Source organism: Tachypleus tridentatus, chromosome 2 (genome assembly GCF_004210375.1).
Source record: "Tachypleus tridentatus isolate NWPU-2018 chromosome 2, ASM421037v1, whole genome shotgun sequence".
In the NCBI taxonomy this organism is placed as follows: Eukaryota; Metazoa; Arthropoda; class Merostomata; order Xiphosura; family Limulidae; genus Tachypleus; species Tachypleus tridentatus.
This window is the reverse complement of record NC_134826.1, coordinates 147828885-147843911: the sequence shown is the minus strand read 5'-3', so window position 1 is coordinate 147843911 and position 15027 is coordinate 147828885. Positions and strand designations below refer to the sequence as shown.

Below are 15027 nucleotides of genomic sequence, written 5' to 3'. Positions count from 1 at the left end.
ATGTTGTGTTTATTTGACTTGCAGTGTTCGAAAACGTGTGAAGGTGACTTTTTATGTTCTTTGAATCTGGTTTCCATTTTTCTACTTGTTTCTCCAATATAGAAGTCGTGGCAGTTTTCACATTGTATTTTATAAATAATGTTGGTGTGGTGTTTGTCAGTGTAGTTTTTACATAGTATAGACCTCAGTTTTGTGCCTGGTTTTTGAATAAATTTGGTATTAATAGGAATGTCATATTTTGTTACTAATTTTGCCAAATGTTGGTTATTTGTTTGCTGATGTCGGGAATATATGGTATACAGCAGTATATGGTTTCGTGGTTTTTTTGATTCGTGAGCTGTATTTACTTTAGTTGGTTGATTTTGCTTTCTGTCTAGGTGTGTGCGTATAATGTTTTCTACGGTTTGTGGAGGAAACTTATTGATGTTGGTGAAGTATTGTTTTATTTTGTCTAATTCATCGTTAATTTTATCTGGTGAGCATAGTTTTATGGCTGTGTTTATTTGGTTTCTTAGTATGTTGAGTTTTGTTTTGTTTCATGTGCTGAGTCCCAAGGAATGTATAGTCCAGTATGGGTGATTTTTCGGTGGATTTCTGTTTGAAATTGTGTATCAGTTCTTGTAATTTTGAGGTTAAGAAATGATATTTGATTGTTTTCTTCCTGTTCACATGTGAAGTTGATGTTGGGATGTATAGAGTTAATGTGATTGAAAAATTAAGTATGTGTTCTGTAGATTTGAATCCCGCAACCGTGTCATCTACATATCTATACCAGTATAGTGGTGGATGTAATGCTGTGTTAATTGCTTGTGTTTCAACTTGTGTCATAAAAATATTGGCTAGAACTGGTGATACTGGGTTGCCCATGCTTAGGCCGTTTGTTTGTATATAGTTTTGGTTGTTGAACATGAAGTTTGTCTTTATCGTGGTGAATTCTATGAGGGTTGCTAACTGGTTACTGGGAATTTCTGTAGTTGGGTTAGGGTCTCGGATATAGAGTTCTAAGGCTATCTTGCAGGCTTCAGTGGTTGGAACTTCTGTAAAGAGGGATATAACATCGAAACTGGCCATTAAGGCTTTATGATTAAGTTGATTTAGATTAGACTTGAAATTAAAAGAGTCTTTGATAAATGAGCTGGCTGATGTTACATATTTGGAGAATGCCCATGCTATGTATTTACCAAGGTTGTAATTAAACGATTCATATGTGGACATTATTGGTCGTAATGGACAATCTGGTTTATGAGGTTTGGGGATGCCGTATATTTGTGGTGTGCGTGAATCGGTTTTACGTAGGTAGGAATAAAGTGTTTGTGAAATTGTGTTGGCTTTTTTCATTTGTAGTAGTAATTTGTTCAGTTGCGTCTCGTGTGTCTTTGTTGGATTTGTGTGTATTGGTTTAAATTTGTTCGTGTCTGATAGGATGTTATTCATTTTTGGATGTATTCATTCGTGTTCATTATGACTATAGCGTTACCTTTATCTGCTTTTAGAATTTTTATGTTTTTGTCTTGTTTTAGGTTTTTATGCAATTAATGTCTATTTTGTAAGGTTGTTTTTCAGTTTTCTGTTTTGTGAAATTATGTTGATGGTTTTGTGAGAAAATTCTTTGAAAAATCGTTTAAGATGTTGTGTTTAGGTGTTTCTGGAAAATATAAATTTGTAATTTTACCTGGGAAGGTTGGCTGTTGGATGTCAATAAAATTATCTAAGTTGTCTTCTTTCTGTTGGTTGTTTTTGGTTGTTTCCTTGTTTTTGTTCTCTGTAGAAAGTATCACAAGTCTCCTGGCTAGGTCCTCTAAACATGTTTTGATTTCTATGGTTGGAATGTACCTAGGTGCTATAGCGAAGTTGAGTCCTTTGTTAAGTAGATGTATCTCGTCTGTGTTTAATTGACGGTCGGATCTGTTAATTATGAGGTTAGTCAACGGTTTGTCGTTTTGGTGTCTTTTCTGTTGTTTGCATCTTAGTTTTTCTAGTTTTTTGTTGTGGCAGATCTTTTTTGTCTCTGTCGTTTTAGTATTGATTTGGTTTATGTTTCGTTGTATAAGTCCGTAAATCTCTGGTTTAATGCAGCATGCCAGTTGATGGTCTAGATTCATTTTTTGTTTTTGTAAGTCATGTAGTTCTTTGTATTTTGTGTTCAACATGGCTTTCAGTAGTTTTTTTCTGTAAATTTTGGATAATGTTTGTGTATGTATTAAAATTTTTTGAAAGTTTTACCTTTACAAAATTAGGGGTTAGTTGTTCTTTTCTACATTGTTGAATAAAATAAATGTCATTTCTTCTATTAATAATTCGTTGGTTTAAATTCCTTAGTTTCTTAACGATCGTGTGAGCGTGTACTGTTAATAGTGGTGTACGGTATGCTAGTTCAGACATAATGGTAACAGGTAACAGGTAAGTACAAATACACTGAGAAAAACACAAAAAACTTACACTTCTCGTACAGTCGCCGCGATGAAACAATAATCAGTGATGACGAGAAACCCACTTGTTGAGAAATTTATATGCAAAAACGGCTCGTTTGGGCTGAGAAAACACTTTACATAGAAGAGCGAACAACGTTTCGACCTTCTTCGGTCATCGTCAGGTTCACAAAGAAAGAGGTAACTGACCGGAAGCTGACCACATGTTTGAAAGGGGTTGTGTAACTGTGTGTCGAAATGTAGAGGGGGGTATTAGATGTTTGAATATATAATTTTATTTATTATATTAATATAGGTATAAAGGCGTTCCTTTATATTGGTTTATTTTGGGTTTAAGTTGTTGTATAAGTAAGGCTTCTTTAATTTTACGTTTGTTTATGTTTGTTTCTTTATTTAGTATTTGAGTGTTTTCTATGGTTATGTTGTGTTTATTTGACTTGCAGTGTTCGAAAACGTGTGAAGGTGACTTTTTATGTTCTTTGAATCTGGTTTCCATTTTTCTACTTGTTTCTCCAATATAGAAGTCGTGGCAGTTTTCACATTGTATTTTATAAATAATGTTGGTGTGGTGTTTGTCAGTGTAGTTTTTACATAGTATAGACCTCAGTTTTGTGCCTGGTTTTTGAATAAATTTGGTATTAATAGGAATGTCATATTTTGTTACTAATTTTGCCAAATGTTGGTTATTTGTTTGCTGATGTCGGGAATATATGGTATACAGCAGTATATGGTTTCGTGGTTTTTTGATTCGTGAGCTGTATTTACTTTAGTTGGTTGATTTTGCTTTCTGTCTAGGTGTGTGCGTATAATGTTTTCTACGGTTTGTGGAGGAAACTTATTGATGTTGGTGAAGTATTGTTTTATTTTGTCTAATTCATCGTTAATTTTATCTGGTGAGCATAGTTTTATGGCTGTGTTTATTTGGTTTCTTAGTATGTTGAGTTTTTGTTTTGTTTCATGTGCTGAGTCCCAAGGAATGTATAGTCCAGTATGGGTGATTTTTCGGTGGATTTCTGTTTGAAATTGTGTATCAGTTCTTGTAATTTTGAGGTTAAGAAATGATATTTGATTGTTTTCTTCCTGTTCACATGTGAAGTTGATGTTGGGATGTATAGAGTTAATGTGATTGAAAAAATTAAGTATGTGTTCTGTAGATTTGAATCCCGCAACCGTGTCATCTACATATCTATACCAGTATAGTGGTGGATGTAATGCTGTGTTAATTGCTTGTGTTTCAACTTGTGTCATAAAAATATTGGCTAGAACTGGTGATACTGGGTTGCCCATGCTTAGGCCGTTTGTTTGTATATAGTTTTGGTTGTTGAACATGAAGTTTGTCTTTATCGTGGTGAATTCTATGAGGGTTGCTAACTGGTTACTGGGAATTTCTGTAGTTGGGTTAGGGTCTCGGATATAGAGTTCTAAGGCTATCTTGCAGGCTTCAGTGGTTGGAACTTCTGTAAAGAGGGATATAACATCGAAACTGGCCATTAAGGCTTTATGATTAAGTTGATTTAGATTAGACTTGAAATTAAAAGAGTCTTTGATAAATGAGCTGGCTGATGTTACATATTTGGAGAATGCCCATGCTATGTATTTACCAAGGTTGTAATTAAACGATTCATATGTGGACATTATTGGTCGTAATGGACAATCTGGTTTATGAGGTTTGGGGATGCCGTATATTTGTGGTGTGCGTGAATCGGTTTTACGTAGGTAGGAATAAAGTGTTTGTGAAATTGTGTTGGCTTTTTTCATTTGTAGTAGTAATTTGTTCAGTTGCGTCTCGTGTGTCTTTGTTGGATTTGTGTGTATTGGTTTAAATTTGTTCGTGTCTGATAGGATGTTATTCATTTTTGGATGTATTCATTCGTGTTCATTATGACTATAGCGTTACCTTTATCTGCTTTTAGAATTTTTATGTTTTTGTCTTGTTTTAGGTTTTTTATGCAATTAATGTCTATTTTGTAAGGTTGTTTTTCAGTTTTCTGTTTTGTGAAATTATGTTGATGGTTTGTGAGAAAATTCTTTGAAAAAATCGTTTAAGATGTTGTGTTTAGGTGTTTCTGGAAAATATAAATTTGTAATTTTACCTGGGAAGGTTGGCTGTTGGATGTCAATAAAATTATCTAAGTTGTCTTCTTTCTGTTGGTTGTTTTGGTTGTTTCCTTGTTTTTTGTTCTCTGTAGAAAGTATCACAAGTCTCCTGGCTAGGTCCTCTAAACATGTTTTGATTTCTATGGTTGGAATGTACCTAGGTGCTATAGCGAAGTTGAGTCCTTTGTTAAGTAGATGTATCTCGTCTGTGTTTAATTGACGGTCGGATCTGTTAATTATGAGGTTAGTCAACGGTTTGTCGTTTTGGTGTCTTTTCTGTTGTTTGCATCTTAGTTTTTCTAGTTTTTTGTTGTGGCAGATCTTTTTGTCTCTGTCGTTTTTAGTATTGATTTGGTTTATGTTTCGTTGTATAAGTCCGTAAATCTCTGGTTTAATGCAGCATGCCAGTTGATGGTCTAGATTCATTTTTTGTTTTGTAAGTCATGTAGTTCTTTGTATTTTGTGTTCAACATGGCTTTCAGTAGTTTTTCTGTAAATTTTGGATAATGTTTGTGTATGTATTAAAATTTTTTGAAAGTTTTACCTTTACAAAATTAGGGGTTAGTTGTTCTTTTCTACATTGTTGAATAAAATAAATGTCATAAATGTTAATTTTTTCAATCACATTAACTCTATACATCCCAACATCAACTTCACATGTGAACAGGAAGAAAACAATCAAATATCATTTCTTAACCTCAAAATTACAAGAACTGATACACAATTTCAAACAGAAATCCACCGAAAAATCACCCATACTGGACTATACATTCCTTGGGACTCAGCACATGAAACAAAACAAAAACTCAACATACTAAGAAACCAAATAAACACAGCCATAAAACTATGCTCACCAGATAAAATTAACGATGAATTAGACAAAATAAAACAATACTTCACCAACATCAATAAGTTTCCTCCACAAACCGTAGAAAACATTATACGCACACACCTAGACAGAAAGCAAAATCAACCAACTAAAGTAAATACAGCTCACGAATCAAAAAACCACGAAACCATATACTGCTGTATACCATATATTCCCGACATCAGCAAACAAATAACCAACATTTGGCAAAAATTAGTAACAAAATATGACATTCCTATTAATACCAAATTTATTCAAAAACCAGGCACAAAACTGAGGTCTATACTATGTAAAACTACACTGACAAACACCACACCAACATTATTTATAAAATACAATGTGAAAACTGCCACGACTTCTATATTGAGAAACAAGTAGAAAATGGAAACCAGATTCAAAGAACATAAAAGTCACCTTCACACGTTTTCGAACACTGCAAGTCAAATAAACACAACATAACCATAGAAAACACTCAAATACTAAATAAAGAAACAAACATAAACAAACGTAAAATTAAAGAAGCCTTACTTATACAACAACTTAAACCCAAAATAAACCAATATAAAGGAACGCCTTTATACCTATATTAATATAATAAATAAAATTATATATTCAAACATCTAATACCCCCCTCTACATTTCGACACACAGTTACACAACCCCTTTCAAACATGTGGTCAGCTTCCGGTCAGTTACCTCTTTCTTTGTGAACCTGACGATGACCGAAGAAGGTCGAAACGTTGTTCGCTCTTCTATGTAAAGTGTTTTCTCAGCCCAAACGAGCCGTTTTTGCATATAAATTTCTCAACAAGTGGGTTTCTCGTCATCACTGATTAAGAAATATATTAATCCTTTTTTAATAGAAAGATATTTAAAATCATATGACTGAATTACTTTAGTTATTTTTCAACAATTCTTATGATTCATTGCTATGTTTATGTTTATTACAGATGAAAGCAGTACTTTCAATCCCACAGGCTCTCGTCACGTGGTGTTGCAACAAAGCGTGACCATGCTGGCTTATATAGACCACAACATGCAGAATGTAACCGAGAAGCCACGTGGCTTTTTAGCCATGTGGAACCTAGACAGAGACTTGACAATTGTTGTTGGTGCCGCTATAGGTACAGTTCGAAATTTCGTTATAAATAAATTTGATATAATTAATTTCCGTAAGTTTTGATGTATAGTCCTTTATTCATTACTAGTAACCTAACGCTATTTTAGATGTTTGTATAACATGTGACTATTCCGTCATAATTAATTACTAGTCATTATTCAGTGGATTAGTTACTAAGTAATTTATTTTGTAGTATGAGATATATCTCCCCATATATTTCGCGGAAGTTTGTTACAATGCGGTGTTGGGCAACAATGCATCATCAGAAAGAATGAGACAAACTAAGGAAGTGGTTTCGATGGCAGCTTGTGACTTGGAATATTGTGTATGTTTTGTTTTAAATGTGCGAATAACTCTCAGCAATGATAAATTCTCGTTAATTAATATGCCTAAGAATTATTATGAAAATAAGTTAAGTGCAGATTTAAAAAAAATATTTTTGTCCTCCAAATGTGTCCATTGCGACTGCCCTATATCGTATATGTCTAAACTTTTCATATCTATCTTTGCTTCCCATAACTCATTCCTAGTAAGTATTTTTGCCAGTTTCAGAACTCTGCAGCTGCATTGGACGATGAAAGACAGAAGTCTATGAAACGCTGTTTAGGTAGTATAATAAGAGCTCACGAACACGTATTTTGGCGTGGCAAAAGTCGTTTTCAATTAAGACCGCTTTATTTTCCTTACAGGACTGTTGGTCTGTGGAATGGGCTGCATTCAGATGTGATGAGTGCAGTTTAGGGAAAGCTTGATAAGTATTTAAATAATAAGCGATGGATTTAAGTTCTTTATTTTTACTTTAGAGTTTGTTCTAGGAAACAGGACAGACTAGATGGACCAACAAGTCACCTGTTATCGTTCAGCTGTAAATTATATATAAATTTTTCAGACAACAACACTGAAAACATAAGACATTACAATAACAGACACACAAAGGGGCGTTACAAATATATATTTAACAAATAGTGAAATATATTAGAAAAAGAGATCTCAAAGGAAACGCAGTCCTAGCAACGGTAGGGATAACATATAATTGAAAGATGCACTAAAGTATATTTTAGTCTTCCCTCATTGCGATGTATATCTCAGTTGCTTTTTCACTTTGTTTTTTTTATGCGGGACGAGTTTTATTTTCTGAAAATTTGCTTTATATCTCTATACTTATAAAATGTCTTGCAACTCCATAAACTCACTTTTATGTTTAAGTAATAATCTTGCAACATTTATTCGTGCCTAGGGTTCTTAGGGCTGATGTTTATTTTGGCGTTTTCTGTCCTTGCGTGGCGTTGCTGTTGTCGGAAGTCGGCGAATGAGAAAGAATACGGTACGTTTACTTCATTTTCTTTTGTATTTCATTATAAAAATTAAGTTACAATACTGAACTAATAATTAATTTCTTCTTGTTCAAAAAATTAAATGTGTAGAAGGAACAGTTGATTATTGCTATATTTTGGTAACATCTGATAAATTATACGATGATTACATCGATATGATATCAATGTAATAAACTCATATAACATGTATTTTTACTGTCAAAGTACGTGTTTATTAAACTTTTGGGCATGAAATTGAAGCAAGAGGAGAAGAATTTTCCTCCTTATAATTTATGCTTTATTTCAATATAAGTATATTTCAAGTATTATCTATCTAATACCCGGCAATTCAAAAATTTGAATATCGATAACCTCCAACAATAATGATAATTATTTATAATAATAATAGTACTAGTAATTTCAAAAAAGTACATTATCACAAATCAAGTTATCATATTAGACGATTATTAATATTGAGGCCTGGCATGGCCAGGTGGATAAGGCACTCGATTTGTAATCCGAGGGTCGCGGGTTCGAATCCCACTCACACCAAATATAGTCGTCCTTTCAACTGTGTGGGCGTTATTTGTTACGGTCAATCCCATTATTCGTTAGCAAAAGAGTTGGCGGTGGGTGGTGATGACTAGCTCCCTTCCCTCTAATCTTATACTGCTAAATTAGGGACGGCTAGTGTAGCTTTACTCGAAATTCAAACCCAAACCTTAAAGCTACAAAGGAACTTGAGGAATTCTTGTAGAGTAAAACTTTGTAAAAATACTCAAAACTGTTATCAGCAATTAAAGGCAATATCTTTAAATTTTCTATGTAAATGTTAAAGTTACGAAATAATACAAATACATTGTTTTAAGTTTAAATGAAACTAACTCTGTTATTCTATGTAAAGATCTAAGTATATCCCTTTAAACATATATACAGTGAAACCTGTTTGAGGCTGAATCGCACGGGACCCAATAAAATTTCCGGCTTCAACAGGTTCAGTGAACATGCGTTTCTTTAATTTTATATAATTTTTTCACTCAAGGGAAGTAAGATGTTTGTGATTAAAGTTATTATACTAATCCGTGATGACGAGAAAACCAACTTGTAGAAAAAATGTATATGTAAAAACGACTGGTATGAGTAGAGAAAGCTCTATGTAGAGGAGCGAACAACGTTTCGACCTTTTTCGATCATCGTCAGGTTCACAAAGAAAGAAAGAGGTAATTGACCGATAGCTGACCACATGTTTGGAGGCGGTTGTGTAATTGAGTGTAGGAATGTAGAGAGCGTTCTTATATGTTTGATTATATTTATTAATATTGGTATAAAGGTGTTCCTTTGTATTGGTTTATTTTGGGCTTGAGTTGTTGTATAAGTAAGGCTTCTTTAATTAAGTAGAAAAATAGAAACCAGATTCACAGAACACAAAAGTCATCTTCACACGTTTTTAAACACTGCAAATCAAATAAACACAACATAACCATAGAAAACACTCAAATACTAAATAAAGAAACAAACATAAACAAACGCATACCAGCCGTTTTTACATATATAAAGTTACTATACTGTTATGCTATATTTCTTAGAATAAGAATAAAAATAACGTGCAAAATATACTTAAGTATAAAAAGATTTTTTTCAAATTTATTTGAAGAAAGTGTTCTATTTCAACTGTTTCGTTTTTTTAATGAGCTTTCTCATGCGGTTTAAAGAAAACGCCAATTCTACGGCTTTTCATCCCCGTCGCGCCAAACATACTCGCTCTTTTTTAGCTGTGGGGGCGTTATAAGTGACAGTCAATTCCACTATTCGTTGGTAAAAGAGTAGCCCAAGAGTTGACGGTGGGTGGTGATAACTAGCGGCCTTCCCTCTAATCTTACACTGCTAAATTAGGGACGGCTAGCACAGATAGCCTTCGAGTAGCTTTGTGCGAAATTCAAAAAACAAATCTACGGCCTTTTCATGAAGTTCATCTTTGCATACAATTTGATAGCGTTAATATAACTTAACACTTGCGATGAAATAGGAATTTCTAGTTCCTCAATATCTTTTCCATTTTATTCATATTCTGAATCTTTCACCCTGTTACCATCTTGCGATTCGATTATAGATTTTAAATCGATTTCGCCAGTTTCTGTTAAAACATTCTTGCCAACGCTCACAAAACTTTTCGGCTAGTCCCACTATTCGTTAGTAAAAAAGTAGCCCAAAAGTTGGCGGTGGGTAGTGATGACTAGTTGTCTTCCCTCTAGTCTCACACTGCTAAATTAGGGACGACTAGCGCAGATAGCCCTCGTGTAGCTTTGTGCGAAATTCAAAAAACAAACAAACAAACAAACTAATCCTACCTGTTGATAGGTGAAGGATAGTTTTTCCGTCTACGTTACACAGGTTCCGTCATATAGAGCGCCTATTATAAGAGAAATCTTAAGATAATGAATGCTGCAAAATTTTGATATTTCTGGCTTGTGTAAGTATCTACGATTTCAAGAGTCGTTCCTTGCAGCTTGGCGCAATCAGAAAGGCTGATCGAAAATATATTAGAATGATAATTTATGTTTACTTTTAGAGTACAAGAGATTTATTCACAGTTTTATCGAGCTTTAAGACAATTTTGTAATTTACTACTTATTCATTCTGTGAATCACGTATGAAGTGATCTAGCTTATCAATAATCAAACTTTTGTTGTGCCTAGTATTTTGTTCCTGGCTTCCGAGTGTCAAGCCATTTCGTTTAAATAATTACGATACGGACTGAATTTGTAAGATATTAGGTAAACGAAAGTCGTTACAACTACTGCTGTAATATGCTTATTCAATGCTATTAGAGTGATGTGTTTTCTACTAAAAATTGAAATTTATGATGCAGACAACATAATGATGTAATTATAAGTGCTTATTTTTATACTTTATCATTATACCTATGTTTGAGATATATCTAATTTTAATGGTTCCAATCGATTAAGAAATAGTGAAAAATTTTGAAAATGAATTAGTTAATATTTATGAGACTGAAATTACATTAAAAATCACGATTTTCCATTACAAATAGCGTAAGTTTACTGTATTTATTGTATTACATTTTTCTCCTAATCTGTTATTCAAAGTGTCTTGTATTTACATAACACTAGATTGCAAAAAGCAACCAGAAGAATGTGAAATTGTGACCAGGAGGAAATCTAGGATTATCCAAAGGTAGAATTTCCCATGTTTCTTTTCATAATTAACATTCACGTGAAGTCTAAATCCTGGTAGCTATTATTGTCATCATGAATATTTATAATATAACTAATGCAGTAAAGCAGGGACTATTTTCTTTCATAGTTTGTGTTTCACGTCTAAGAACGTTTAAGAATTTGTTTTTTTAACTGGAAGATAATCAATAGACCTGTGTAAAAAAAAAAAAAAAAAGTGATTCAGCAAATGTTGGTAGATCCAATAAATTTATATTTAATGAGTAAGTATAATGTATCAAGAAACATTTAACAAGTAGCTAATCAGTATAACGTACATGCACTAGGCGAGTTATATTTGTAGTACCTTGCAGATGACCAACAAAACAGAAAAGTTAGTGCTTCATATAACTGGAGGTTTACAGACCTTTGGGTGTATATTTCCAATGAGTTGTAAAAGTTGAGTTTTAAAGAAAGAGAAGACACTAATTTATACAAAGAAGAAATATTTAATGAATTGCACTGAATACAAATAAACTATACTGCACTGACACTGTACCCAACAATATATTACTTTAGGAGAAGGAATGAATGAAAAGTTACCAACCTGCAGAAGGACACACTCTAGTGTAGAAAATTTAGAGTTCTTGCTGTTTGTATGTGTTTTAACAAAAAGAAAAAAAAACGGATTCTGTTGAACAAATTAACTGAATAAAAGCACGCACAAAATCGGTAAAATGTAGTTAAATCTGTATCAAAGCTCTTGTGCCATGTGTAAACTTCATATAATTCTCTTGCGAAAATCTGCTCTCCCAAGCACCAACATTATCTTAAATATGTCATTTTATCCTCAAGTTTCTGACAAAACCTCGAGTGATGCCAGTTAGATCAGTTTACTAGACAGTGAAGATGAAGGGCAAGTCTACTCTCAGCTATTATCTGATTAATCAGCCAGCATAATTTACTAATGAAAAACCATGTTACTATACTTATAGGAGAACCAGATGAGAAGGCTCTTAACCTGTTCACCTCTGAAGGAAAGTAGAAGTTAGTGACTTGGTTGAGCACTGTTGTATTTCATCTGGAAACCTGTGGAAAACAATAATTTTTAAATTTTTCTTTTTGACTTAACGGATGGAAAACACATCTTGGCACTACCTAAGCAAAGCACTTCATTCTTATGGTTATTACTGTATTACTAGGAATTATAGAAACAAGATTCTAAACATTGGTATATTCACTCATAAGATGTTAAATAACACAATGTTTAACTACATTTGGAAATATGACCAACATTACTTTGTATAGTGAGCTTAACTCATTTTAGAGGTGCCTTTCACTTTATTTATACATTTTTGTGTTTTTGGATGGTGTAGTCATGCAAAAGTCTTTCACTTTGTCTGCAGAAGCATTATAATGGTGAACTTTATATATTTTGATTATAATATAAAAATGTAAGCCAAGGATAACTAGTGTGCATTTATCAATGCCTGGCCCTGAATTGGCTTGTTTGAGTTTGATATTTCGTTGATATTTTATCTGCCGACCTGCTTCTTGCTTTTTCTTCTATTGGGCATTGATTTCGCCTTTACTTTGTCAGCTGCCATGCCTGCCAGACTCACATTGACCAGATCCATGCTAAATTTATCAATCTTTTTAACCCAAAATTGTCAATAGTCATGTAGTCAAAATTCCTACCTTCTACCAAGTGTGGGGTGGAAGGAGGACTGTTTAGTCTTTGAGCACCCCTTGGGGTTAATATTTCCTTAGAAATATTGATCTTATTCCTAAACATTTGCCAGAAATGTGTGAGTAGTATTAAATTTGTTATAGTATTTGTGTGACTTTATCATCATGGAAGACATAGATTGCACAATATTGGTGCACAAGCAGTGTATGTATATATTTGTTTATCTAAGATTAAATAATTCTTTTCAAATCTTCTTTCTTCAAAAAATTAAACACCATATACTTGTGTGTAAACATCATCACACTATAAATGATACATTTTTATTTTCATCCAGCTAATTAAAATAAGTTAGCAGTTAATCATCTTTAGTTTTAAAAAATAATGGGAAAGAAGGAAGGAAATTATGTTTGTTTTTCCCAATACACACCTATTATACAATTCTGTAACTCAACTCTTGAGAAAGAAAAAATAGAGGATGTAATTTAACCCTTTTCCAGGCATGATAAGGTTAAATAAATAATCTTTTGAGGTGGTGGTTGGAGTGGATGGTGAACTCTCAGTTTATTTTAATTGCCCTTATATAATTTGCTTTTCATTAGTATATGTATCATGTAAAGATTGGTTTGTTTGTTTGTTTGTTTTTAATTAGGAAATGAGGGTGTGCAGTTTTTTTTTGTTTTTTTTTTTTAAATTAAGTGGTTAATTTTCAACTTAATTTTAGATTACAAATATTTTCAGTGACTCTGTGGTGCTTGTTGATGCAGAAAATAACCAACAGTACGAAACTCACGTGCTGGAAATCAACAATAAGTCAATGCTTCGTTCTCAGTCTGTGCCTATTAGGGATGGTAAAGGGGTGAGTTAGATACTTCTTTGGGTTTGTTGTATACAAAAAAAGGATATCTGAAAATAGTTAGGTTTAAGAACTACATTAGATAAGCATATAAATAACCAGAACTAGAGAAATTTTGTACATAAACATTCTTTAGGCATAATTTTCGAAGTTCTGCATCATTTAATGTAATAATACTTTGACACCCAAGACAGGTGGGATAACTTGCATATTTTTGCTCACAAAACAAAAACTTATTTCAGAAACTGTGTTTTACAGGTAAGCAAATTTGGCATTGGAGACAGTGGATGTTAGTATTTCACTGGTTTGTTTTTTAATAAGCCATACTTAAATCTGTCATGCTAAGTAGTTTTGACATTATGTATTTTGCACATAAAAAAAAAAAAATCTCAGAGTTAGGATATTGGAAGTCTGTACATAAAGACCTTGTAAGTATACAATGTAATGAAATAAACAAGCAAACTTGTATATTTAAGGGAATATATATATATATATATATATATATATATATATGCATACTTGTTTGTTTCATTCTTAACTACAAAGTTGTATACAATAGATTACCTGCACTGTGTCATCAGGAAGCTTGTATATGTGAAGTACAAGAATATTTTTTGTAATTTTGATTATTAAATCAATAGAAGAATTATGTAGTCCTTTTTATTTTTTATGAAGTACAAAATTTGTTGAATTTCTAGGTGAAAGAATTGCATAAAAGTCCCTCAATTAAGCCAAGACCTTTAAGTCAGCCAGTTCATTTAAGTTATCAAGTTTCACCATACCCTCCTGCAACATGTAGCAACACTTCAGAGCTAGATCTTGCAGATGCAGGTGTTGATGTTAACCAGGTGATTTTATCAAGCATTCCTGAAAACAAGAATCAGAGACACTATGGTCTACAAGATATGCCCACTTTAAGTGAATGTTCCTCTTACGATGGTGAGAATCTACAAATAAGAGTTGTCTTATAGGAAGATGAAGAATTCATTTTGGTCTGATTTTGAGATTCTAGGTTTAAGTTTGGTGTTCAGAGTAAGTGTTTAATTGTAAGTCAATGAAAGATATCACCATACACATTTGATAATTTTAAAATTCATCTTCACAGGCCTTCAATTATCAAATGTTAAACTAAATTAGAATTAAAGTCATCAAAAAACATGAAACAATAAATTGCTAATGCTAAAAATCTTTTGGTTGGAAACTAGCTATATAGCAATTATCTATAAAATTTAACAAAAAACTTTTCCAGGAAGTTTTGGTTCTAATCAAACCTCAAACACATCAAAAGAATTTTTGATCTCCCTTTATAAACTGTACTTCTACATTTCTGGTTTGTACATATTAGTGTTTGGATTTCAGCCTAATTTCTTGTCATACTGTATGATGAGATGACAAAAACAGTCTGTGTCTTCTGTCTGTTTATGTAGTTATTTTGAATCACAGTACTGTGCAAAAAATGTTAGGACAAAAGCATATTTTGTAAC

General features: G+C 32.8%; 1 protein-coding gene across 4 annotated transcripts in view; it reads left to right on the top strand.

Moving 5' to 3' along the window:
* The window catches only part of LOC143245335 (uncharacterized), a 46378-nt gene that overhangs the window by 20069 nt on the left and 11282 nt on the right, over positions 1-15027 (top strand). For all 4 annotated transcript variants that reach the window (XM_076491563.1, XM_076491564.1, XM_076491565.1 and 1 more), the window contains exons 2-6: positions 6345-6518; positions 7752-7838; positions 10959-11022; positions 13429-13546; positions 14242-14482. In XM_076491563.1, coding sequence (XP_076347678.1) covers positions 6345-6518; positions 7752-7838; positions 10959-11022; positions 13429-13546; positions 14242-14482 — 684 coding nt within the window. The remainder of the gene's footprint in view (positions 1-6344; positions 6519-7751; positions 7839-10958; positions 11023-13428; positions 13547-14241; positions 14483-15027) is intronic.